Raw genomic sequence first — 21,273 nt, 5'->3', positions numbered from 1 at the left:
ATGCCGATCTGTTGGTACGCTATTTAAATTATTTATTAAGATATATATGTATCAAATGTATTTTCTTTATTTATTAATAGTCAAAATACACAGAGTTAAACCCTAATAGCGGACGTAAAAGTGTAACTACCGCGCAATGTCACAGCTACTGCTTCACCGTGACTCTGCTATTGTTATCGTAATCGAATATGGCAGTCGTCTGTCTGTACAATCGTTTGCATTGCATCTCTATCATCGACGACGCGCTTGCAAAAAAACGCAGGAAACTAGCCAAATTCCCATTTTGCGCCGACGGTACGCCGGTAAAAGTGTAATTGCCCGGCCAGAAATTGTCTCAATCCTTGCCTCAACGCCATTCGGTCTAGTGGTTGTTGCGAAAGCTTCCAGTACGTAGCGGGCTTTCGTAGTTTCTGTGCACACGTTTTGCCGCTTCGGCTTTTGTTTTGGCGCCCGATTTTTTCGGCTGCCGACTTTTGACGCAGACTGAGGAATTGCGTGCCCAGAAGTCTCGAAATGGTGGATCGCAGCGATAATGGTAAGTCCGGTTAGAAGTTAATTAGCGCAGTCTGTAATCATCGACCTTTAGCAGCGGAGTCCTTTGACGACGCCGTCGAGGAGCGCGTGATCAATGAGGAGTACAAGATTTGGAAGAAGAACACGCCGTTTCTGTACGATCTGGTCATGACGCACGCCCTGGAATGGCCCTCGTTGACCGCCCAGTGGCTGCCGGACGTGACCAAGCAGGATGGCAAGGACTACTCGGTACATCGTCTTATACTGGGCACACACACATCCGATGAGCAGAACCATCTCCTCATCGCCAGCGTTCAGCTGCCCAGCGAGGATGCCCAGTTCGATGGATCGCACTACGACAACGAAAAGGGCGAGTTCGGAGGCTTTGGATCGGTGTGCGGCAAGATCGAGATCGAGATTAAGATCAACCACGAAGGCGAAGTGAACAGGGCCCGCTACATGCCCCAGAACGCCTGTGTAATCGCCACCAAGACGCCGTCGAGCGATGTCCTGGTCTTCGACTACACGAAGCATCCCAGCAAGCCGGAGCCATCTGGCGAGTGCCAACCGGACCTGCGGCTGCGCGGTCATCAAAAGGAAGGCTACGGCCTCTCTTGGAATCCCAACCTTAATGGTAAGTAATATTCATATATATAAGCATAAACACATCTTAAATGCTTTGCGTCCTGAATGTATCCATTAATACACAACATTATTATCCTCACAGGCTATTTGTTGTCAGCCTCTGATGATCACACCATTTGCTTGTGGGACATCAATGCCACACCCAAGGAGCATAGGGTTATTGATGCCAAGAACATCTTCACCGGACACACCGCCGTTGTTGAGGACGTGGCCTGGCATCTGCTCCATGAGTCTCTGTTCGGATCGGTGGCTGACGACCAGAAACTGATGATCTGGGACACGCGCAACAACAACACCTCGAAGCCCTCGCATACGGTGGACGCTCACACAGCCGAAGTAAACTGCTTGAGCTTTAATCCCTACTCGGAGTTCATCCTGGCAACTGGCTCCGCTGACAAGACTGTGGCTCTGTGGGATCTGCGCAACCTTAAGTTAAAATTACATTCCTTTGAGTCGCACAAGGACGAGATCTTCCAGGTGCAGTGGTCGCCGCATAACGAGACTATTCTCGCTTCCTCCGGCACCGACCGCCGCCTACACGTCTGGGATTTGTCCAAAATCGGCGAGGAGCAGAGTTCGGAGGATGCTGAAGACGGACCACCCGAGCTGCTCTTTATCCATGGCGGTCACACTGCCAAGATTAGCGATTTCTCCTGGAACCCCAACGAGCCGTGGATCATTTGCTCCGTGTCCGAGGACAACATAATGCAGGTCTGGCAGATGGCCGAGAATGTCTACAACGACGAGGAGCCCGAGATTCCCGCCTCCGAGTTGGAAACCAACACCGCTTAAAGCACCTGTTCCGCCTCCTTTAACACACCAAACTACAACTGAATCCGATAATGTTTTGGCCGTGCCCCATGTCCAGCTATCCAGCCTAAATGGCAGTGGGTGCTCATTTTAATTTATATATATTTACATATTTTTAAAAACAAAAAGTAATTAAGCTCTCATTTGTCAGCAGATTGTACAATCTACGAATCTTTAATTAAAAATGATTACAAAAGCCAAGAATTGTGGTTCGTTTTTTTTTAAATTAAATTCCAATTTACACTCCAAGCGTAATTTATTTATTTATATTCAAAAATCAACCACATTAAACTACCATGTATTTGTGTTTTTTGCCAAAGACCTCTATGTCTACACTAAGTGCTCTGACATCCTCTTTATGCCTTCTCGACGTGATTTTGCCACTAATGACGTCCCCTTCCTTCACAATCTGCGGCTTGTCAATGAAGAAAACCGTCTGCTTCCAATGGGTGGGCGTCGCAGTTGGTGATGTGCTGAACATGACGGCGGAGGGAAGTTCAAAAAGTGTGTCAAAATAGCCCACAAAGGCGGATAATCGTCCCGGTTTCGTGACCTTCAAGTTGAACTGGTGAGTGAAGTTTGGATAGTTCAGATCGACGGTCATTATGTCGAAGTTGGCTATCTGTTCGGGATCGGTCAGCATAAACTCTGCGTCCACCACCTCCATGAGTGGCTCTTCTATCGATCGCTTTCGCAGATCGCTCATATCCACCTCGTAAACGTTTGACCAGAATTCCACTTGCTCGGCATAAAGCGTGTCGTTTCCATAGCCCAAGAGACTAAGTGTACAACGGCTGGGCAGTATTATACCATTGGGGTTAAGGTGGTTCTCTCGGGCGTAGATTATGCTGTCCAGCATTGATTCGTACAAGAGAAAATAGCCCATCCATTCGGATATGATAATGTCGTATTTGGCCTCTGGGAGATCTGTGTCCTCCAGCCGTCCTTTGATCAGTTCAACGTTTTCAACCTTGTTCTTCCTGATAATGTCCATGGCCGTGTACACGATGTCAGAGTTATCTATGCCGACGACGCGGGCGGCACCCGCCTTCGAGGCGAAAATGGAAAGAATTCCCGTTCCACATCCTACATCCAACACTGTCTTGCCTCGAACAACGGCTTCGTTTTGGAGCAGAGACGCGCGATATGTGCTGGTCCGCACCTTGTCGCTTAGCATTTCATGGTGGATGCCAAAGTGGGAGTAGCTTTTGAAGTATTCGTTATCGAGACAGGCGTTGTTGCGCGGTACACTTTTGTTGGAACCTTTGGACTCTTCGTCACCATGTACCTTTTGCAGTAAGGCCTTGAAGTCGTTGCGCATGCGTTCCATGTCCTCGTTGGCCTGCTGCAGCAATTGGGACTGCTCAGCAATCCTCTGCTGCAGCTCCGGAACCGAAGGCTGATCCGGAGCGCTGTCTGTTTTGAGGACCTCATAGTCGTAGCAGAGCCAGGGCTCGTACTCCCCGGGCCGTAGGTACTTCTCATCTTGCCATTGAGCCTGTTCCGCTGACAATAACTGATCGGCACTGATCTTGTTGGCTCTTATGTAGTTTATCAGTTTGATAAAGGAATACTGGTCCATTTGGAATTTGCGCTGAAGCTGCGACAGATTTACTTTGTGCCGGGCGTCGAGATGGTCAATGGCAATCGCTATGCTTGCAGATGTTTCGGTGCAAAACAGACATGTGGTTGGCTCATCGCCCTCGTCCATTGGTTCATCATCGTCGTCTATGTCATCGTACTCATCTTCGTCGGAGCTGGAACTGGCAGGCTCCTCTGGTGCCTCCTTCGTGGGCTCCTCCTCTTTAGTGTTGTCTACAATGTGGGGGATAAATAAGTTATCATTTCCCGGAATTAAAAGCATTGGCGGGCTCTCACCTTTGACTTCGGTGTCTTTCATGCTATCTTTGTTTGCAACTCCTATAGTCCAGCTGTCAGAGAAAGGAATTATAACCGCACGACGAAAATCACAAACTTAGAAACGTAAACTAAAACGTCTCTTTTTAAGCGGCGCCAACACGTGCGGAAATTAAGGAGAGAAAATAGCTTAACGCGTTTTGGAATATTTGAAATGTTGCTTTCGAGGGTACCACGGGGGATATATCTGAACTGAAGAAATCAACATCGTTTAGTGATATGAAAACAATGAAATTCTTATTGAGCCGGAAAATAAACTCCTTGCTCTTTTGCAACAAAGAAATTAATTTAAGAGTAAAGCATTTACGCATCATTTGCAGCAAAAAGAATCTATTACAGGGTAATGTAGGTCACCTATCTATAAAATCACAAAAACACCGCCTGTGTGGTATTTTTCAGTATTTTTGAAAAGGCGTTATGAGCAGTATTGCGGCTGCCGCACTTGCATAATTCTAGTTGTAAATACAGTTCCTAATATGTTGCAGGTACTTAAATTCAATATATCAATGAAAATGCGTATAAGACATCTACTTTTATACTCCCAGGCTATAAAGACGCTTCGCTGGGCACAGCCAGTGCGGGCTCTCTCCTCGGTGACCACCAGCCCCGGCGTAGAGGCCAATCTTTCACCTGCGGCACCCGCTCCAGAACCGGATAAACTATATAGCAAGCTGGAAATTGAGCTGCGTGGTATTGATCCGGCGGTTCTGAAGAGCTACACCTGGTTCGCCACTACCGCTGCCGAGCATTTGGGCATTGAAAAGGGCAATTGGTAAGAGGTAGGCCCCTGTATTCTCAAAAACAAATCTCTAACATATGTTGTAAACCCTCATGCAGCTGGTCACCTCGCAAGGCGCACCACGAGCGGATGACGCTTCTGAAGTCGGTGCACATCTACAAGAAACATCGCGTACAGTACGAGGTGCGAACCCACTTCCGCTATATGAACTTTCACAAGCTGACGGGCTCAACGCTGGACACCTTCCTAGAGTACATAGAACGAAATCTGCCCGAAGGCGTTGCGCTGCAGGCTTCCAGGACTGAGCTACAGCAGATCCCAGAGCACTTGCGCCAGCCGCCGGAGCAAGTGTAACAGAAGTCAATTCGAGAGTAGTCCATAGTTATTAAAAGTTCACCATGAGCTTGAGATTAGGCTAATAAACGAACAGAAGCACCAACAATCCGCATGGTAATCGGCCGAACTCGGGCCCCGTTCGCGATTAGCGAAGATAAGTTTTTGTCAAAATATTGAAATAAAAGTCGTATCTTGACACACACGATGGGATCCACTTGAAATGTGAGCAAACAAAATCGGGGCGGGTGCCCGCTGGCAGACCAGTAGCTACTCCAGACCGAACGGAAGCGAATCGATCAGCAGAATGCAGCGGGCACAACTCACTTCACAAGCCCTGCTGGCCATCGCCATCCTCTACGCATGCCTGTCGCCCGCTGTCTGCGTTTACGAGGCGAAGATCTTGTCGTTCCTTGAAGAGTTCCGCATGCGTATGTGCCACCCAATCCCGAATCTGGGTCTGCCCGCTTTGGACCCACTGCAGTTTGGCCCTGTCGCGACAGAACTGAACAACAAATACCTCGTGGAGTAAGCGAAGGCTATCATATGTCCTAGTACGCGAATTAATTCTTTGGTTCTTAGCTTCACTGGGTCAATCGACAACTTTCAGTTGCACGGATTGTCGGACTTTGATGTACCTGAACTCAGTTTGACCCCGGTGCCCCGTTTGAAGAGCACCATTAACGTTACCCTCCCACTCACGCACTTCGAGTCCTTATACACCGCCAAAGGATCCTTGGCCTACATCCTAAACTTGGCGGGTGATGGCAATGCCGAGTAAGACCAAATTTTTTTCAGTTTAAGCATCGAACAAATTTCTAACCATTAACTTGCTGTTTTCAGAACCTCTATTAAAAACTTTTCAATCCTCATTTCGTTCCGATTGAGATCCGTGTCTCCCCTGGCCATATATTCATTAGAGATCGAGCTGGGTTTGGGCGAACTATGGATTAACTTTGATAACCTGGTGGAAGAGGAGCGTATCAATGATTTTTTCCACGCTTTGGTGAACGAATTGGGAGTAGAGCTGCTCGGCGACGCCTGGGATTATGAACAGGGCACAGTGGTCTCTAAAGCCCAAGCGGTGGGTTTTACAATCCAGGTTTTCAAAAGCAAAACATTTTCTAATTCAATTTCCATGGATGTCTTACAGGCCGTTAACAAATTCTTGGGACAGTTCACTTTGTCGGAGATTATTCAAATAATAACTGGTGGAGGAAGCGAAGGAGAAAGTGCACCCATATTTGAGGGCGTGGAACCCGATTGCAAGCTTGAAGCTAGTCCGACCAACTAAGACTGACTGTTTAACTCCTTCTAGCCTTATAGAAGCCATTATTTTAAATTAGTTTAATAAATATACATATGTACGTTTTTATAAATCGCGGACCATGGGTAAGCACTGGAAAATATACAATTTATAGACCGTTTGACGTTTTAGCCACGTTTACTATATATGTGATAAGGACTATTGAACTATCAAAAGCCCATTTGCATTTGAATCCGTCCGTTATCAGCTCCCGTATGTCCGATAGCGCGCTTAACAAAGCCTTTTGTTACCTACAAACACGGAATAGTTGGTGTGGGGTCTTGATAAGCGTTATTTTCACAACCGCTTATTGATTTATGGCCACCTTGTCGGATTATAAAAAAGAATAGGCCAAATAATTCCTGAAACTTACTGGGGGCCAGTAATTTTGTGACCATGCAATGCCCAGAAAAAAGCCGCTTTATCAATATATGCAACCGACATCTTGGCAATAAAACGTAGAAACCTTTGAAAATTTCAATTCAGATTGAAATTCTTCAGTTGCCAAGATAATGTATACCACTTGGACGTTTCCCGCTGTGATAGCAAAAGAACCAAACAACAACGTGTGCTTTTGACCAGATTAAGCACCACAATGTTTTGATATAAATCGTATAAACCTTGTATTAGAACTCAAAACAAGTAATGATAATGTGATGTACTTAGACTTATAGGTGCGGGTCCCAGCCCGGGAAAAGCATGCAGAGATTGCTTGGTAGAGTGGCTTCATTGATCAATCGCTCCACTTGTGCCTCGACATTCGAGTCGCCCAATGTGCCGGCCTCTCTGCCATCTAGTTTGTTCTGCACAAGAAGCAAAGCTCGCTGGGCAACTAAATTCACTGATTCCTCGCCTGAAATAAATTACCACATGGTCAAAAATATAGAAAAAACTTTACAGGTAGTAAGTAGGTTTGAGCTCACCGGATTGCTGTGATGAGTGGCTGGATTGCTTCTTTTTAAGTACACCCCAAATAAAGAGGGGATCATACAGCAAAACCTCGAGAATGGTGGTAAAAACGGACTTATATCGGCGAAGAATGTGCATAGTAGCTTCACAGGATTTGGCAAAGACTCCCTTTGTACCACAGATACCCATTGGTGCCACAAAGTCGCGAGTCAACCGAAAGGGAACGGTCTCCGGTGTCGTCTGGATTTTTCCCTGCTCAAAGGCAATCCCTGAAAAATTAGCACAAACATTGTAATTAGCATGAGCATAAACATTTCCATGTAATATCCGCGCATCTATTGTGAAAATTATGCACCTACCAAAATCGATATGAATGACCTCAGCTGTCTGCTGGTCAATTAGGATATTTTGTGTGTGCCGATCACCCAGTCCAAGAACGTAGCCCACCATTGAGGTGGTGGCCACGCTATTGGTGTAGGCCAACCGCCTCTCAAACCAGACGCCTGGAATCGGGAACTTCTCCAGCAGGAAGTAATGAAAAACGGGTTTAATATTTTCGCATATTCGCTTGTAAATAGCATATCGCGCGTCCTTGGCAAACTTAAGGTGATCCTGTAAATTAAAAAAAAAAAATTATAAGAACAACGAAATTATTTTATTTTGAATGAAACGCACAGAGGACAATTTGCGGCACTTGTTGTTATTCCAGTCGTTAGGACGGTATCGCGCATGCGCCCCTCCTTTGCCTTCTACAACCAAATAATGACCCACAGGAACCGAGTTGGTGCACCACTCCAGGATGCCACTACGCATGGATAGTGGGGTGACCTTATAGGTGCGCAACTTCAGCTTACGCTCGATAAATTCGGAATCCTGGTTGAGCAAATCGTTGACGATGCCGAAAACCTGCTGCATCACGGCATCCTGCCGTAGATCATCCTTTCCCTTGACCAGCTGCGCCCGAATTTTACCATCAGAGCATACGCACATAATTTTAACAGGCGCATTTAATCCCCCACACTGTGTAGTCTCGTTGTTCCACTTGACGACGCCTGAGTGAAGTGAGATTTCGTTATTCAAGGCTTAACTATCAGTATTTGGCTTCTAGACCTACTTATTATATTGTACTCCTTGCTGGGATTAACAGGCAACTCGAGGGTCGGGCAATGTACGGCATTGAGATTTCGCCAGCGCCTCACCTTGTCAAACTGCTTGTTGCGGACGGAATCCGACACTGGCCTGTTATCGTCTGTCTTTCCCTCGTTGGCAAAAGTTATGAGTGCTGTGAAAGAACTCGTCTTAGCCAAGTAATTGAAAACAATGTAAGACCGATTCGTTTACCTGGCAGCAGCGATTCCAGCTGCTTGCAGCATTCCCCCGCTGTGGCATTCTTTTCGCATATCATAGCAATAATCTTACGTGCAATTCCTGATCGCTCTGTATTGCTGTTCTCGCCATCCAGGTGGGCAAACACAAGCGGATACAGCTGGTAGAATGTATGATACGGATGATCTGTGCCACATTGCACCAGAAGGTCTGTTAGCCCCTTGAGCAGGCTTGTGTTTTTGGAGTTAAGGCGCGCGGTTAGTTGGTTGGCGGCACAGATGAATTTGTAACTGGGCACTGTAAGGATCTCCTCCTTGATACACTCCTGGCACTGTTTGCTGGTGGCGTTGGTGAACCATAGCGAGATGATGCGATAGATGGCAGCACTGGAAAAGCTGCTATCCAGTCGACAATACGCCATATAGTTGCGCAACGCCAGGCACAGGTACTCTGTCAGTTTCTCTTCAATCTGATTCAGCTGCCGCTCATCCAAACTAGCGTAACGTTTCATCTGCACGGAGATGATGCGCCGGTCTTGGTTCTCGCGCTGGGTCACCTTTTCCGCCGTCTGGCGGTTCTGTTCGATGATATCTTGCAGCGTTTGATACTCCTGCGAATGCCGGTAATCGTGTAGTTGCTGGTACTCCCGATCAGCATACTTTGCTATCGTTGCATAGGCAGCCGTTCGGTGCTTACTGGCGAAGGCATCAAGCTGATGCCAATCGAAGATGTCCCGATACTTTTCGCTCAGCGTCTGGCGGTGCAGCACAAAATCATCAATCAGCTTAAGCGAATTATTGAAGTTGTGAGACTGGACCCAACTCAAAGTCTCAGCATTGCAGTCTAAGAGGAACTCGCCTTGCATCCGGAGTGCAGGAACTCGTTGGACGCAGTACACAAACTCATTATTGTTGGTCACATAGTCCAAAATGGCTTTGGCAATTTGTTGGTTGCCCATCTTCAGATTGATTTCGGCATCTTCCAGTAGAACGCTTATCTATAATTGTATGCAATTAAAAACATATGTAAAATGGATATAAATTTATACAAAATTAAGTAACCTTGGTGGACTCCCTAATATTAGGAAGCTCCCGCAAAGTAGCTGTGTACTTGGCTGCCAGATTTAACTTGCCAGCGCCTTTGCACTCCTCAATTCCCTTCATTAGGTACGTGCTAATGGGATCCTTTTGATAGAACTCGCTCATTCTGCGACTAGCCCTTGTTCCCGCCAGCTTCAGCAATGCAATCTGATGTGCAATCACGTATTCCTTACAAGAAAAATTTCCGTACTTAAGCTCCAGTTCCGTTTGCCATTTTTTAAAAATCTTGGTCGTCAAAGCAGGATCCAGTTGAGAGCCAAATTGGATCTGAAGTGTGAAAAAGGACCTATCAGTAAAGTACATTGCCGAATTCCCAGGACACCATCACCTGGCAAAACTCCTCTGCTTGTTGAAGAGAGCACAGCCATGTCAGGTATTTGTACACACTTTGCAGGCACTCTACGCTGATCTCCATCAGAATGTCGCGCACACAGCTATAGGCCATTTCGATGGCCGACAAGCTGTTCTCTTCCTCCCGCTGGCCGATACTTCTGAGGGCAACGAAGTGATGCCGCTTGTACTCTTGCTCCAGATTAAGTGATGTTCTAACAGTCATATTTTGCTGATGCTTTGCGTCTGTTAGCGAATCCCACTGCCCAAGGCGCCAAAATATTTCGTAGTCGGGTTCAATGTTCTGGTGCTGCTGGAGTTTGGCAAAAGACCACAAACCATTGCCCTTCATTATGTCTATGCAGAGTTGACCACTGGCCCTGTCCAAGTGGTCCGACTCCAACAAAATGGTAGATAGATTGCTCCCTCGGCCAAGGAAATCTAAGCGGGAGCGCATGGGATTTACAAAGCCCGGAATGGCATCTAAGCATCCAATAGATTCATATGCCTGCAACGAACGCATCCTTGGCTTAGATTATATTCAACCATAGGTGTATCTTACCTTTTTTGCGCAGTTTTGAAAGCATTCGTTTTCCAAGAAATTGGCTTTGCTCTTAGAGCTCTCTGCGCAGGCCCAAAGCTCTAGGTACATTATGCTTAGGAAATAGGCCTGACAGTGATTGCTAGCCATGACCACGTTGTTCAGATTAATGGGGATGGTCCTGTTATAAGGAAAGTACAAAAAGTTAAACACGTATTTAATCTAAATTAATATGAATTACCAATTATTAAAGATTCGTATGTACTCGCAAATGTGCAGAAACTTCTTAATGGCTCTTTTATTGCGAAAGATCTCCTGGGAGTTCGGAGCCGTCGCACTATTAAAACCTTCGAAAAAGTAATCCAGCATCTGGGACAGACTCTCCACGTGATCTAGGCTATTTTGCAGTAGTAATTTAATAAACGGTAGCAGGCAGGTCTTGGCAAAGACGAAAGAAGTGGCGGCCAGTTTGTCGAATCCCAGCCAACCACACACTTGAAACACTTTTGAGACAAAGGCGCACATCCAAGGCTCGTAGTTTAGGCTTTTCGTGGCTTTAAGTGTTGACAGCCAATCGATGCGACGAATTTGTTTATTAGAATGCAGAAAAGTCGATGTAGTTGACTTGTCAACGAAGATTCTTAGATTTTTATAGTGTGCTATGAATTAAACATATAGCAAAATTATCTGTATATGATTGCAATTCAAAATCTAATTACCCATAATATTAGATCCAGGCTTACTATTAACCACCTGAATGGCTACGGACACAAGACCCTCGTGAGTTTTGGGATCGAATTGGAATAAGGATGTATCCAAAATCTGGCAGACAACTCCAAGGAAGTCTTCCATGGGCTCAGCATTTGACTGCATTAAAAGGAGACAATTTAAAAGGAGCGGTCGTGAAGTTGTTAACTTACCTTTTCAAGCGATTCAAAATCGGTCTGAAAATAGTACGAAACTGTGGATATTTTCAGCGGTCCAATTTGAGCCAAGCACTTTAGGGAGTCAGTGCTGATTGTCTTACTATGCGCGTCCCGTGTCATCTGAATGAGCTTGTTAATTACCCCAAACAACAGTTTTTCATGCTCTTGCACTTTGTCCTTGTGCTCGGCAATCTATATAATTTCCCATTTTTTTATAGTTTTCAAAATATTAACTTAATAATTCAACTCACATATGTTCTCAGATCGCGCAATCTCTCTGGCGTTGGACTTAACAGAAAGGAGCGCAAATAGTTGGCGACATCTGCCCTGTCCAAATTGGGTTGACCAGACTGGCAATCCTCTCGCAGAGGTTTAAGAAACTCACAGTCCGTGGTCTCTTCCAAAAAGGAATTTAGGTTGATCTGGTCTTTCTTTGATTGCAAAATTTGCATTACGATTGATATGGTCTTTTCTCTAACTTCTTTCGCTTCACAGGAAAGTTGAAAATTGCTTAATAGCTTAGCTATATCGCCGAAATGGTTTTGGAAATCATCCAAGCTAAAGCTGGGTTTGTTTAGCAAAAGTTCTAGAAATGTCAGAGCAGCCATTTGGACGCGAATGAACTTTGCTGAAATAAGACTGCGTTAGGTAATGCTTAGGTTTCTCTGCATTTTTATTCAACTTACTATGGATCAAAAACCGAACCACAAAAAACCAAATGTCGCGAACAAAGAAGGAGCACTGGGTAACTATGGTTTCATTTTTTTTGGCCGCATCATGGACAGCATCTGCAACTTCACAATACAGGAAAAACTCATGCAACGCCTGACTAGAAAAAGAGGCTGAATAGCAGTTGGTCTTTAAGCGTCCAAAAACATCGACCAACACACGAGAATGTTTGGTTTGAAGTGTGCTCATAGATTGGATCCGACTGTCCACCGAAGACCTCATTTCAGGATCCTAAATGAACAAGAGTTAGACGACACATCATGAAATGGCTAACCAGATACCTACAATGTGAAAGTTTAGACACTTGAAAAGCGACTCTCCAGTCAGACTATACCAGCTGGGTGTTCTGTTGCACGGCGCAAAGGAACCAAACAATCTCAGCATTTCCTGCGGATCGTGCAGCAAGCTTATCACATAACACAGGATATCCACATCAAGATCTACATCTGTGGCATTCAGTTGAGAGTAACTAAGGTTTTCCGACAATATCTGGAGATGTTCCTTAAAGTTCTGGCCTTCGCTTTCGCTGCACGAGCTGTTTTTGATCAGTAAAAATGCAGCCACTATCGGAAGGGCCAGCTAAAGAATAAAACTTGTTATTTAGTTATAAAAAAAAAATTGTTTCGGATTTACCTCCTCGCTGATGGATGTACTGCATCGTTCTATATCCTCTGTTTTCCCATATAGAAAGGTATAAGCCATGATTTCACTAGCATGGGCTTTGCGAAATTCACTCTTCGTTGGGTAACACAAAAAATAGGGAAACCTTACAAAGACTGAGATATAAATCTAACATTCTTTGGACTTCTTAAATTATCTCACTTGGAAATGGGCCAGCGCTTGGAGCTCCAGTGGTGAAGAAGAACGCCCGAAAATGGTCGGATAAGATCACGTACTGATTGTCCATGGCAGGAAGCCGTACTCTGCAGAGAAATAAACTCCCCTGGAATTGGATGTAATCGCGTAACTGAAACTAGTATTACTGAGCTTACTCACTTTCAGTTAGCCTGCGCAGGGCACAGTGATACAGCAGCTCCTTTAGTGCTATCTCTTGGTGGAATGAGCTGCGCAGAAATATGGCAACGAGCATTTGTACGATTAACGCATTGCTGTTTTGAATGGCATCCTCGTTGTTGTACTAAATATCAAATAGGAATTAATGTGTAGCTAGGCATCAAGACTTGCAATTACCGACCGTCAGTTTTTTAAACTCAATGCTCTCGTACAGCTCCTGGCAGAAATCCCAGTGTGTCTGAGAATGACCGATGGCATCGCTGGTGACGCAATTAGATTCGAGTAGAATAGTGAATGTAAAGAGTGTGGCAAAGCGCACTTCCAAAGTGGGCATGGTGATGAATTTCGCAGTGGACTTGCATATCACAGCAAAGTTCTCGAGAAGGTAAATGTCCGGACACCGCTGAGCGATCAAACCCACGCAACGCACAATTTTTGCTGTTAAATGTGATGTGTAGGACTTCTTAATAGCAATCCTCAAAAGGGAGTTAAGGGCCATAAGCATGTCGTCCAAATGATTTTCTTTATTCCATACGAAGTGAAAAATCGCTGGAATAAAATGAATTAATTGTATTGTGTTACTTGTTTGATTTTATATCCGCTCACTGGGCATTTGTTGAACCACTTTATCCATCATTTCCGCATCCTGGTGATGGTGCTGAAAAAGGCTCTTCAATTTGCTCACTAACCAAGTGCTAGATGCTTCAGAAATGGTTTGGCAACTGCATAGCATCTTAAAGAGTTCTTCAAATTACATCTATTTTGGTTACGATATCACTCTTACCTTGGTCACAATAAGCACATCCTGTGGATGCCAACGCATCGTTACCTTTGCTATGTGCTCGAATGCTTCATCCCGGTGCGAATTGTACGCACAAAGGCCAGCCAAAATATTAAGGCACAGACGCGTTATTGTTCCATGATCGGCATCCACAAATCGCTCCCTCTGCATGGCTAAAATATTTAGGTCTTCAATTATTAAAGCCATAAAATAATACAAAACTTCATTACAATGCAACTTAAGGGCAGCGCCAACAAATTCCACCAACATTTCTATGGGTTGCCTCTCCAAATAATTACGTAAGACTGAATTCGTCCTAAATACATCAAGTACATAGATTTCTAGGCGTAAAATCTCCGGTAAATCGCTCTTATCTAGCATTTCAGAGCCGTTTGCCTTGAGCTGGAACTGAATTGGGCATTAAAAAAAGAGGTTCCAAAATATAATTTATTTTGCACCCACCTCAATGTGGCTGAGATAAAGTCCAATTCTTTTTATCAGAGGGCAACCAGTAAAGGTATCTGCATCAAAAACCTTGTAATGCAAAAGCCTTTCTAGTGTGCAGATCAACTTCAATAGACTATTCAGGTTTTTTAGTATTGCTGCGGGGTTGTTCTCCTTTGCGATCTCAAAGTTGAGGCCCCGCATTAGGCATTCATAATTGGATTGAATCAAACAATTCTTAATTTCGCTCTGAACTTGAGTGATTGACTCAAACGGAATGGCGTAGTCCTTGTCAAAGCAAATAAGCTGCTCGTTGTATTTGTAGGCCAAAAGATTACGTTCGGTGGGAGCAAGGATATGCTCTCGTCGAGAGATCTGCTGCAATTGCTGCACATCCAAAAAGTTTATAATGCTGATTGCAAAAGTATCAGCCTGTAGCTGAGCATCAATACTCTCAATATTGTGTATCATCTGGGCGGCGATGAACCTATCCGCACTACCGTAGGCCCAAGCTATAATAGGTTCTAAATCAGCGGACGCTTTGTCCTGACCAAATTTCTCGGCATGAATAAAGATCTCGCGAATTGTCTCTAAGCACTCGTTGCGTTTTAACATCTCAGTTGAGATTATATTGTTAAGCAGTGTGCTGGTCATCTTTTGATTCAGTTTATTGTGTCTAATTAGCATTTGCAGCACCAATTGCTTTTCCTTGATCTCGTCGCTGTTTATGGTCGTCTCTGAAATGAGCTGGTTTGCCATCTGACTCCAAAGATCGCCCAGATAATCTTCCCGAATAGATTTCGACTGCAAAAGCTCATGTTCTTTGGTCAAAAGGTTAGCCAGGCATAACCTAAGACTCCGGAGATTTCTAGCATTTCCGTACATTTGCATTATTTCCGCCACGGTGGCTAGCGCCATCTGGTAGTTGGCCACATTTAGGATCACGCTGCTCAGCTGAAGTATCTCAGTGAAGATCGCAAGCCACACGTCATTAAAGGTGTTTTCCTTTTTGTCGATCAGGCTAAATATAGTTTCCATTTTATCAGCAAGTTTTGGGATTTTTTTCGGCGCATCCCCTTCTCCATTTTCATCATTTTTTTTCGTCTCCAAGTGCCACAGCACCTACAAATAAATATATATATTTTAAGTGAACTATAATTAATATTACTAGCTCATGCAGCTCACTATATACATAACCAGGGCAGACATCTTGATGAAGGGATCGGAGAATTTGTTATTGCTCAGTTGTGCGTTCTTACAGCGAGCCCAGGAATTCTTACGGATTTCCACATTGACAATAGTTTTGAGCCGCAGTAGAGTTTGCGGCCACTTCTCATGAACCGGCACACCAAGAGTATTAAAGTCAGACTTATCCATTTTAAGGTACATTGAATGGAGCGACTTTGAAACGCATTGAAAAAACAGATTTCTGGTGTCGTCCCGAAAGGCATCCTCCTCATGGTACTCGCATAGTTTGGGTAGAATTTCTTGCATGTGAACGTTCAATTGGTGGTTGTAGTTGACAGCGAGCTGGAAGATTGTTGCAAAGTATTTATCATGATCTAAATATCTCTTCAGAGTCTTACCTCTGCTGCAAATATCAAGTAAACGCGAACAATCTCAGTTTTTCTGGCTCCAAATGCGGAAAGCGCAAAGCTGCTGAGCTCCGGCAGATATGCCACTAGATCCACATGCAGCTGAACCCGGTCCTTGGCCAAAGTGACGGTTTTTGTGATGCATTTCAGTATTCTGGTTCGCAGAGCCTCCTCCATATCGACATTCAGTTCAAAAAGGTAGGACAGAATCCCTATAATACAGTGGTACAGTAAGAAAGAGTCACTTCTTGACCACGAAATCACTTACTGCTGTATTCGTTAATTTTCAGGTCGCGCACATAGCTGTCCGATGAGTAAATGCCCTTTTCCAGTAGACTCAAAATGCGGTCTCCAAAATACTTGACCACCACTCGCATCTTGATCCCATCCTCGAATGCACCGAAGATGCTCGTCTTAGCCAGAAAGTGTCCATTTCCGGCGGTCTGTTTCCCCGCTGCAAATCACATATTAGCTTTAAGAACGAGTTCAAGTGTTTGGGAGTTACCTTCCAAGTTGAACTGTGTGATCTTCTCGAGGACATTATCGTACAGGTAGTTTTTTCCCGCCAGCGTCTTAAATACTTTCTCGTTTGCCTCCTCAAGACTTGCAGCTTGCTGTAATAAGGGAAAAACTTATTGATCGAACTTATTGTTTAAATATTATGGCTATGAACCTTAAAAAGAGCCTCCTTTGACGCATTAAAGATTGTGGTCCAGGATAGATCGCAAGTTTTGCTAAGAAACAACTTATCAAAATCCTCTCGGCAGCTTGAGAGCTTTTCATCCAGCTGCTGGATGCCCTTGTTTCGGCTGGCTGCCTTTCCCGATTGAAGGTCCCCGAGGATGCGCTGGATTTCATTTAGAAGTGCACTCATCCTAGCTGCCCGGCATCACCTGTTGTCACTGGAAGCCCTAATCCAATAGTTCTTAAACTAAACATCAACTTATCTCTCAAATCGTACTTAGAGTGACCTTTCCGAGAGCGCCAAAAAATACCAAGGCTTATATGAACAGTGAAAGCATCAAAACTTTGCTGTTAAGTGTCCTGTCCGTTGAACAATCAACAATATATTGATAACGCCTAGATTTTACAAGAATATTCATCAACATAGGAATGGTAAATTCAGAATTACCTAAAAACAGCAACATTTGAGTGTTGGAGCTGATTTTTTTGGCCGGAGTCACTGTACAGTGGACTTTACAGTTTTGGTGTGAACGTTTTGCATCAATATTTCCAGACGTCTGTGTGAAAAAGTTATTAGGGTGAACAGATATACAATGGTTTTGCTGTTGCACTTATGGGAAATTAGCACCAAAGTCATTTCAAAGTTTGGTAACACTTGGTCTAGTATATAAAAGGCTTTCCCAAATTTTTTACGGGTGTAATTCAGAGAAAACGCCAGCCAGTTTGATCGAAGGTGCGGCAGATTAAAAGTGAAGTAGCAATTAAACGGTTATATTTTAGTACTTTCTAAGAAACAACACACAAGGTAAGCGTTTATTTACATTTTCTTATTTATTTTGTTGTAAGAAGCGCGCTCAAGTTGATTTAATTTGCCGGAAAAGAATGTAGAAGCCAACCACGTGTTTTTCGTTGCCCTTTACTATTTAATCAATACCCGCATAGTAGGCAAAGTTTCTCGAACTTTCGACCCCCAGTGAGTAACGCTTCGATGCACACTCGCATACATAATTGCATAGGTGCATTTACGAGTACCTCTCATATGCAGTGGAAGGGTAATTAGGCAAATGAACATTCTAGAAACTTTGGAAAATCTGACTAATTGCTTAAATGCTTGATTACGCTTATCTGGAATATTCTACTGGAAAATGTGCCGCTTCACACTAACACAGCAGCCACAGACGCCTTTCGTCTGTGTGTATATGTGTGTGTCTGAGAGAAAACTTGCGTCATCCGTTGCGGGGTCTTGACATTGTTTTACTGTTTTATATTTTCTGTTTCCAATAAATCAATGTCCAAATTACTCATCGTAATTGCTTATTTATTTGGAGTGCCATTGCACTTCGGCTGGAATATTCCAGTTTGGAAAAAATGTGCGGCTTCCCCACGCAAATACACACATGCGTGCATGTATTGGAATAATTAATTATTTCGTTGTTCTATAGAAACATGTTAGCTTCACACCCAAACAGCCGACAACCATAAACAATATTTAAAAATAGAACTAAGATTCATAAGTTTATACTTTATGCGGGTTTCTATAAAATATACTTAGCTAAAACACGTTGCCAACCGGCATCCAAAGTGCGGGCACGTGTGTGTTTGTGAGCGGGTAAAACCAACACACGCAAAGCGGCCCTCGACACTGTGGTTGTCCCTTTCGCACGCACCGCACGAATCACCCTCCAAAATGACCTGGCTTCAGCAGCGTGGTTTTTATGTGTACATACGCATGTGTGTGTGTGCTGGCGCGCGTGTTTGCCTTTTTAGCATTCCAGAATTTTCGCCTTTGTCCATGCGGTTTCTTCACTTTTTTGCGCACTTTGCAGAAAAAGGTGGCAGCTGCTCGGCCGCCATTTATAATTCTCTTCGATCCAGCATTGATCTTGCTACCTACTAGCCGTTTTTATGAATCGGTTGGCATTAGTCATCGTTCGTGATTTCGGCGACTTTGGCAAGCCGTTTTAGATAAACATGCGGCATAAATGGCACGATGAAAACGAAACGTTCGCTGTAAAAGGCGAAATAAGATGGCGTTTTCACTAGGAAATCGAAAAGTGTTCTGCTTTTGCCTTGGTTGTTATGGGAATGCATTCAGCAACCCCCAAATACACGCGGGGAAAAATAGGACAATCAATACTTAATCAGATTCAAAGGTTTCTGTACTTTATATTTCTATACCACTTTGCCATCTCAGCAAACGTTGAATTTTCCATCTATAACAATTGTAGTATCTTAGTATCAATCTTTGTATCGTTTTGAGCACAGTTTTATATTTTTTTTTGTACATATATAAGTCGAGAAAATTAAAAACTAATTGAAACATACCATTGTAATCGATTTTCCAGATGTCTAAAGCTCCTGCTGTTGGTATTGATTTGGGCACCACCTACTCGTGCGTGGGCGTGTTCCAGCATGGCAAGGTCGAGATCATCGCCAACGACCAGGGTAATCGTACCACTCCATCCTATGTTGCCTTCACCGATACGGAGCGTCTGATCGGAGACGCCGCCAAGAACCAGGTGGCGATGAACCCGACCCAGACGATCTTCGACGCCAAGCGCTTGATTGGTCGCAAGTTCGATGACGCCGCTGTGCAGTCGGACATGAAGCACTGGCCCTTCGAGGTGGTCAGCGCCGATGGCAAGCCCAAGATTGAGGTGACCTACAAGGACGAGAAGAAGACCTTCTTCCCTGAGGAGATCTCCTCGATGGTGCTCACCAAGATGAAGGAGACCGCCGAGGCCTATCTGGGCAAGACTGTGACCAACGCTGTCATCACCGTGCCGGCCTACTTCAACGACTCTCAGCGTCAGGCGACCAAGGACGCCGGCACCATCGCTGGTCTGAACGTGCTGCGTATCATCAACGAGCCCACAGCCGCTGCTATTGCTTACGGTCTGGACAAGAAGGCTGTTGGAGAGCGCAACGTGCTCATCTTCGATCTGGGCGGCGGCACCTTTGATGTGTCCATCCTGTCGATCGATGACGGTATCTTTGAGGTCAAGTCCACGGCCGGAGACACGCATCTGGGTGGTGAGGACTTCGACAACCGTCTGGTCACCCACTTCGTGCAGGAGTTCAAGCGCAAGCACAAGAAGGATCTGACCACCAACAAGCGTGCTCTGCGTCGTCTGCGCACCGCTTGCGAGCGTGCAAAGCGTACCCTTTCGTCCTCCACCCAGGCCAGCATTGAGATCGACTCTCTGTTCGAGGGTACAGACTTCTACACCTCGATTACTCGTGCCCGTTTCGAGGAGTTGAACGCTGATCTGTTCCGCAGCACCATGGACCCCGTGGAGAAGGCTCTGCGTGACGCCAAGCTGGACAAGTCGGTCATCCACGATATTGTTCTGGTCGGTGGCTCCACCCGTATCCCCAAGGTCCAGCGCCTGCTGCAGGATCTGTTCAACGGCAAGGAGCTGAACAAGTCGATCAATCCCGATGAGGCTGTTGCCTACGGTGCTGCCGTCCAGGCCGCCATTCTGCACGGCGACAAGTCGCAGGAGGTGCAGGATCTGCTTCTGCTCGATGTGACCCCTCTGTCTCTGGGTATCGAAACCGCTGGCGGTGTGATGAGCGTGCTGATCAAGCGTAACACCACCATCCCGACCAAGCAGACCCAGACCTTCACCACCTACTCGGACAACCAGCCCGGTGTGCTGATCCAGGTGTACGAGGGCGAGCGCGCCATGACCAAGGACAACAACCTGCTCGGAAAGTTCGAGCTGTCGGGCATTCCCCCCGCACCTCGTGGTGTGCCCCAGATCGAGGTTACCTTCGACATCGATGCCAACGGTATCCTCAACGTGACTGCCCTGGAGCGTTCGACCAACAAGGAGAACAAGATCACCATCACCAACGACAAGGGTCGTCTCTCCAAGGAGGACATCGAGCGCATGGTCAACGAGGCCGAGAAGTACCGCAACGAGGATGAGAAGCAGAAGGAGACCATTGCCGCCAAGAACGGCCTCGAGTCGTACTGCTTCAACATGAAGGCCACCCTCGACGAGGATAACCTGAAGACCAAGATCTCGGACTCTGACCGCACCACCATCCTGGACAAGTGCAACGAGACCATCAAGTGGCTGGATGCCAACCAGCTGGCTGACAAGGAGGAGTACGAGCACCGCCAGAAGGAACTGGAGGGTGTGTGCAACCCAATCATCACCAAGCTGTACCAGAGCGCCGGTGGTGCTCCCGGTGGCATGCCCGGCGGTCCCGGAGGTATGCCCGGAGCGGCTGGAGCCGCTGGCGCTGCCGGAGCCGGCGGTGCTGGCCCCACCATCGAGGAGGTCGACTAAACCATTCACCCACACCTCAATGCAACCATACAGTAACAGTTCTCCAAACAATTTACCAACCAAACACAGTAGAAGAGTTGCTTAAACAAACTTGGATTCTAAATTAGAAACTCGCCAAACATTAAACAAAACTGAACACCCTCAAACTACAAACGGGTAAAACGACAACTGCTCCCGTAGTTCATTTATATAAATTATAAATTCATACTAGAACAAAACCAAACACACTGCTCCATAATAGTATATATTATATTATTGTCATCGATCGATCATCCAAACAATATTTGCTTGTACTTGAATTCAATAAATAAATTTGAGAATTGCAAAAGC

At 45.3% G+C, this 21,273-nt stretch overlaps 6 protein-coding genes across 9 annotated transcripts; 4 read left to right on the top strand and 2 right to left on the bottom strand.

Annotated features, from left to right (window-relative positions):
* Nucleotides 1-205: 205 nt before the first annotated feature.
* LOC120454417 (chromatin assembly factor 1 p55 subunit) lies at nt 206-2,169 on the top strand. Of its 2 annotated transcripts, none has more exons than XM_039639689.1 (3): nt 206-535; nt 590-1,147; nt 1,241-2,169. In XM_039639689.1, exons 1-3 carry the CDS (start codon nt 514-516, stop codon nt 1,948-1,950), a joined length of 1,290 nt encoding a protein of 429 aa, XP_039495623.1. In that variant the 5' UTR covers nt 206-513; the 3' UTR covers nt 1,951-2,169. The 2 variants fall into 2 exon arrangements, with proteins under 2 accessions (XP_039495623.1, XP_039495622.1); XM_039639688.2 differs by having other exon boundaries at nt 207-535; nt 587-1,147.
* On the bottom strand, nt 2,101-3,988 carry LOC120454416 (protein arginine N-methyltransferase 1). The gene is made up of 2 exons (XM_039639687.1): nt 3,847-3,988; nt 2,101-3,783 (listed from the first exon to the last, which is right to left on the bottom strand). The coding sequence occupies exons 1-2, from the start codon at nt 3,866-3,868 to the stop codon at nt 2,255-2,257; spliced, it is 1,551 nt and encodes a 516-aa protein (XP_039495621.1). The 5' UTR covers nt 3,869-3,988; the 3' UTR covers nt 2,101-2,254.
* Nucleotides 3,978-16,933, bottom strand: LOC120454415 (serine/threonine-protein kinase ATM). Of its 2 annotated transcripts, XM_039639686.2 has the most exons (29): nt 16,632-16,933; nt 16,464-16,572; nt 16,227-16,412; nt 15,950-16,170; nt 15,549-15,893; nt 14,382-15,485; nt 14,150-14,327; nt 13,923-14,092; nt 13,745-13,871; nt 13,320-13,687; nt 13,121-13,262; nt 12,947-13,067; nt 12,758-12,890; nt 12,410-12,703; nt 12,082-12,355; nt 11,647-12,023; nt 11,390-11,587; nt 11,189-11,336; nt 10,711-11,128; nt 10,491-10,650; nt 9,927-10,436; nt 9,560-9,865; nt 8,514-9,495; nt 8,287-8,454; nt 7,848-8,224; nt 7,532-7,784; nt 7,187-7,441; nt 6,926-7,116; nt 3,978-4,077 (listed from the first exon to the last, which is right to left on the bottom strand). In XM_039639686.2, exons 1-28 carry the CDS (start codon nt 16,830-16,832, stop codon nt 6,932-6,934), a joined length of 8,310 nt encoding a protein of 2,769 aa, XP_039495620.1. In that variant the 5' UTR covers nt 16,833-16,933; the 3' UTR covers nt 3,978-4,077; nt 6,926-6,931. The 2 variants fall into 2 exon arrangements, with proteins under 2 accessions (XP_039495620.1, XP_039495619.1); XM_039639685.2 differs by lacking the exon at nt 3,978-4,077 and having other exon boundaries at nt 6,862-7,116.
* Nucleotides 4,272-5,181, top strand: LOC120454419 (28S ribosomal protein S10, mitochondrial). 2 transcript variants are annotated; one of them, XM_039639692.2, is made up of 3 exons: nt 4,272-4,370; nt 4,431-4,657; nt 4,723-5,181. In XM_039639692.2, exons 1-3 carry the CDS (start codon nt 4,362-4,364, stop codon nt 4,976-4,978), a joined length of 492 nt encoding a protein of 163 aa, XP_039495626.1. In that variant the 5' UTR covers nt 4,272-4,361; the 3' UTR covers nt 4,979-5,181. The 2 variants fall into 2 exon arrangements, with proteins under 2 accessions (XP_039495626.1, XP_039495625.1); XM_039639691.2 differs by lacking the exon at nt 4,272-4,370 and having other exon boundaries at nt 4,392-4,657.
* LOC120454418 lies at nt 5,241-6,387 on the top strand. The gene is made up of 4 exons (XM_039639690.2): nt 5,241-5,485; nt 5,540-5,734; nt 5,801-6,041; nt 6,111-6,387. Exons 1-4 carry the CDS (start codon nt 5,265-5,267, stop codon nt 6,249-6,251), a joined length of 798 nt encoding a protein of 265 aa, XP_039495624.1. The 5' UTR covers nt 5,241-5,264; the 3' UTR covers nt 6,252-6,387.
* A 358-nt stretch (nt 16,934-17,291) lies between the features above and the next one.
* LOC120450753 (heat shock 70 kDa protein cognate 4) lies at nt 17,292-21,271 on the top strand. The gene is made up of 2 exons (XM_039633876.2): nt 17,292-17,447; nt 18,988-21,271. Exon 2 carries the CDS (start codon nt 18,988-18,990, stop codon nt 20,941-20,943), a length of 1,956 nt encoding a protein of 651 aa, XP_039489810.1. The 5' UTR covers nt 17,292-17,447; the 3' UTR covers nt 20,944-21,271.
* Nucleotides 21,272-21,273: the final 2 nt, after the last annotated feature.

The sequence above is a fragment of the Drosophila santomea genome, chromosome 3R, assembly GCF_016746245.2.
Source record: "Drosophila santomea strain STO CAGO 1482 chromosome 3R, Prin_Dsan_1.1, whole genome shotgun sequence".
Classification (NCBI taxonomy): domain Eukaryota; kingdom Metazoa; phylum Arthropoda; class Insecta; order Diptera; family Drosophilidae; genus Drosophila; species Drosophila santomea.
This window is presented reverse-complemented; position numbering and strand designations above follow the sequence as displayed.

What these genes read in the sequence shown, in the direction of transcription:
- LOC120454417 (XM_039639688.2), top strand. Translation starts at nt 514, where the DNA reads ATGGTGGATCGCAGCGATAATG. An exon ending in GGTGGATCGCAGCGATAATG is followed by an intron (nt 536 to 586) that starts GTAAGTCCGGTT and finishes ATCGACCTTTAG; the next exon opens with CAGCGGAGTCCTTTGACGAC. An exon ending in TTGGAATCCCAACCTTAATG is followed by an intron (nt 1,148 to 1,240) that starts GTAAGTAATATT and finishes TTATCCTCACAG; the next exon opens with GCTATTTGTTGTCAGCCTCT.
- LOC120454416 (XM_039639687.1), bottom strand. Translation starts at nt 3,868, where the DNA reads ATGAAAGACACCGAAGTCAAAG. An exon ending in GAAAGACACCGAAGTCAAAG is followed by an intron (nt 3,784 to 3,846) that starts GTGAGAGCCCGC and finishes CCCACATTGTAG; the next exon opens with ACAACACTAAAGAGGAGGAG.
- LOC120454419 (XM_039639691.2), top strand. Translation starts at nt 4,392, where the DNA reads ATGAAAATGCGTATAAGACATCTACTTTTATACTCCCAGGCTATAAAG. An exon ending in GGCATTGAAAAGGGCAATTG is followed by an intron (nt 4,658 to 4,722) that starts GTAAGAGGTAGG and finishes ACCCTCATGCAG; the next exon opens with CTGGTCACCTCGCAAGGCGC.
- LOC120454418 (XM_039639690.2), top strand. Translation starts at nt 5,265, where the DNA reads ATGCAGCGGGCACAACTCACTTCACAAGCCCTGCTGGCCATCGCCATC. An exon ending in AACAACAAATACCTCGTGGA is followed by an intron (nt 5,486 to 5,539) that starts GTAAGCGAAGGC and finishes TTTGGTTCTTAG; the next exon opens with CTTCACTGGGTCAATCGACA. An exon ending in GCGGGTGATGGCAATGCCGA is followed by an intron (nt 5,735 to 5,800) that starts GTAAGACCAAAT and finishes TGCTGTTTTCAG; the next exon opens with AACCTCTATTAAAAACTTTT.
- LOC120454415 (XM_039639686.2), bottom strand. Translation starts at nt 16,832, where the DNA reads ATGAGTGCACTTCTAAATGAAATCCAGCGCATCCTCGGGGACCTTCAA. An exon ending in CGCTGCCCTTAAGTTGCATT is followed by an intron (nt 14,093 to 14,149) that starts GTAATGAAGTTT and finishes TAAATATTTTAG; the next exon opens with CCATGCAGAGGGAGCGATTT. An exon ending in TTCAAAACTGCGCAAAAAAG is followed by an intron (nt 10,437 to 10,490) that starts GTAAGATACACC and finishes CGTTCGTTGCAG; the next exon opens with GCATATGAATCTATTGGATG.
- LOC120450753 (XM_039633876.2), top strand. Translation starts at nt 18,988, where the DNA reads ATGTCTAAAGCTCCTGCTGTTGGTATTGATTTGGGCACCACCTACTCG.